This window comes from Marmota monax, unplaced genomic scaffold (assembly GCF_021218885.2).
Source record: "Marmota monax isolate L192 unplaced genomic scaffold, Marmota_monax_Labrador192_F-V1.1 WCK01_AAM20220418_F8-fsc00075, whole genome shotgun sequence".
NCBI lineage: Eukaryota > Metazoa > Chordata > Mammalia > Rodentia > Sciuridae > Marmota > Marmota monax.
This window is the reverse complement of record NW_026694772.1, coordinates 5742889-5745655: the sequence shown is the minus strand read 5'-3', so window position 1 is coordinate 5745655 and position 2767 is coordinate 5742889. Positions and strand designations below refer to the sequence as shown.

At 41.9% G+C, this 2767-nt stretch overlaps 1 protein-coding gene across 1 annotated transcript; it reads left to right on the top strand.

Moving 5' to 3' along the window:
• The first annotated feature begins 227 nt into the window (after positions 1-227).
• LOC124079606 (melanoma-associated antigen B10-like) lies at positions 228-1757 on the top strand. Its single transcript, XM_046425261.2, has one exon. It carries the CDS (start codon positions 278-280, stop codon positions 1316-1318), a length of 1041 nt encoding a protein of 346 aa, XP_046281217.1. The 5' UTR covers positions 228-277; the 3' UTR covers positions 1319-1757.
• Positions 1758-2767: the final 1010 nt, after the last annotated feature.

Genomic DNA, 2767 nt, shown 5'->3' with positions numbered 1-2767 from the left:
TGCAACTGTCAGACACTGTGTCAGCCCCAATGGGATACAGGTGGGACTGGAGGGCTGCAGCCTAAACACACTAGTTATTTTCACAGTGCCTTGTGGGAAGCCTCATGGGGAGAGGGAACTTAATGAATTCTTTGAGCAGTACCCTCCAGGAAAAGTAGGAAGGTGGTTGGTATCTCCTTGCAGAAGGGGATTACGTAATATCTCTCTCTTTTCTCCAGGACACTGAATCACCCGTCCTTTTTCTGACACTCCTGCTTACTTTTTGTGGCCAGTCATCATGCCTCGGGGTCAGAAGAGTAAGCTCCGTGCCCGGGAGAGACGCCGCCAGGCTCAGGAAGAACCCAAGAATATGGGTAATGTTCAGACGACTGCAGCCAAAGAAGAGACCCACTCTTCCTCATGTTCTCATTTCAAAGATACCCCCAAGAGTTCATCTACTCCTGGAGCAGTCAGCAATCAAAAAGAACCTGGGCGAGCCCCATCTACTGTGGTGACTGCTGCTACAGCTGTTTCACATAAAACAGCTAATGGAGACACCAAGTACCAGGTTGAGGGAAAGCCAAATGTCTCACAGGCTATCATTGAGCACTGGCACAAAAACGTTGTAGACCAGAAGGTTACAGTATTGGTTCATTACCTGCTGTATAAGTATCGAATGAAAGAGCCCATTACAAAGGCAGATATGCTGAGAAATGTAATCCAAATGTGCAAGAATTGGTACTCTGAGATTCTGAAGCAAGCCTCTGAGCACCTGGAGCTGGTCTTTGGCCTTGACATGAAGGAAGTGGATCCAAACAAGAATATCTATGTACTCATCAACAAGCTGGAACTAGACCACAATGCAAAAGTGAATGATAACAGAGGTATACCCAAGACCGGCCTGCTGATGACTATCCTGGGTGTGATCTTCACAAAGGGTAATTGTGCCAGTGAGGAGCAAGTCTGGGCAATACTAAATATGATGGGGGTGTATGATGGGAAGAGGCACTTCATCTTTGGGGATCCCAGGAAGCTGATAACCAGAGATTTAGTGAAGGAAAAGTACCTGGAGTATCGGCAGGTGGCCAACAGTGATCCTCCACGCTATGAATTCCTGTGGGGCCCAAGATCCCATGCTGAAACCAGCAAGATGAAAGTCCTGGAGTTTTTGGCTAAGATCCATAATACCATTCCTAATGCCTTCCCAGGCTGGTATGAGGAGGCTTTGAAAGATGAGGAAGAAAGAGCCCAAGCCAGACTTACAGCTAAGGCCCATAATGCTGCCATAGCCAGTTCTCGTCCCAAGGTCACATCCAGCAGCTTTTCTTGTCCCAAGTGAAGGCTAAGAAAAATGCATTATGATTTTGAAGAGGAAAGCTAATCTTCTCTTCAGTGGAAAGGTAGGGTGAAGCTGGTGACAACACAGTATATAACGTGTATCCTTGTTCTATATGGTAACTTAGTTATTTATTTAACTGTTGTTCTGTTTAATAGAAGGTTTACATAATTTCAGAATCCAAGCTTATGAATGGCATGATTTATGCATTTATTGATGCTTATAAGCTGCAAGAGCCTTAATATTTTACAGAATAAATTGAGAGACTTTCCCTCTTATTTAGTGATTTGAAACAAGATAACAGAACATGGATTATGCATTTCCTTGGAAATATGAAAGAACTCAGCAGCTAAATAGACTGAAATAACTAAAGAAAAAAAAGTAAAAGATGATAAATTGCTGTATTTTGTTATCACTTTTGGCCTGTCCTATAAAATTAAGAGATACATGCTTGGATTTGTTTAGTTTCTTCAAGAATATAGTAGAAATTATATCATAATAAATTCTTTTGCACACAGCTGTCCTCATTTATTTCTTAAACATTACCTGGGCATCTGCTTATAGAAACCTCTATGCTAATATTTGGAATATCAGGGTAAACAAGATCCACCCTTGCCCACTAAATTTTAGAATCTAGGAACAGCTGTCATTTTAAGAAGATAGCAAGTTAAAAGAAGTCAGGAGAATCCAGATGAGAGTAGTCAGGTTCAAATGCCCTCAGACAAGTGGGTCGGGGGCTTTAAGAAACTGTCAGTCCTTCAGTATGAATCAAGTTGTAACTAGCTGGGGAGTGGATCAGATGAGGCTATGAGAGTGGTAAGCAGGGGCCTGATCCTCAAAATGAAGTGTCAATAGTTAAAAGACTAATGCCTGAAATAGAAACTGCTTTTAGCAAATACTTTGGAGTCACAGATAAAACAGATTTCTTCCTAATGAAAGGGGCTCTGCCTCCTGTCCCAGTATCCTTTTTACATTATAGTAGAGCACATTGCACAAACTATGTGTTTTATGCAGATCAGGTCTAGGAAGTTTCTGAGAAATAAGGGTCACCTGATAGGAATGTCCTTGGAAGCCACCCTGCTGGCAATATTTGCTTTGGCCTGGAAAGGATACCAGTCACTTAAAAGCACATCTTTTTAGGTTGTCTTGAGTATAATTTGCAAACTCCTAAATGAGGGATAGATTTTGAATGGGTGTGAAATAAATGAAAAAAGTATGGTTTGGATGAAAAGACAGTTGGAAGGGAAGGAAGCAGTTAGTCCTTGAAAGTAATCCTGAAATCATTAAGTTGCATCCAGCTGGAGAAGAATCCGTCACACTCACAATAAATAACATGTCCCTAAAAAGTTATATAATGCCAGGTGTGGTGGTGCACTCCTGTAATTTCAACAACTTTAGCAAGGCCCTACGCAACTTAGTGAGACCCTGTCCCAAGAAAAAGGGCTCAGAATG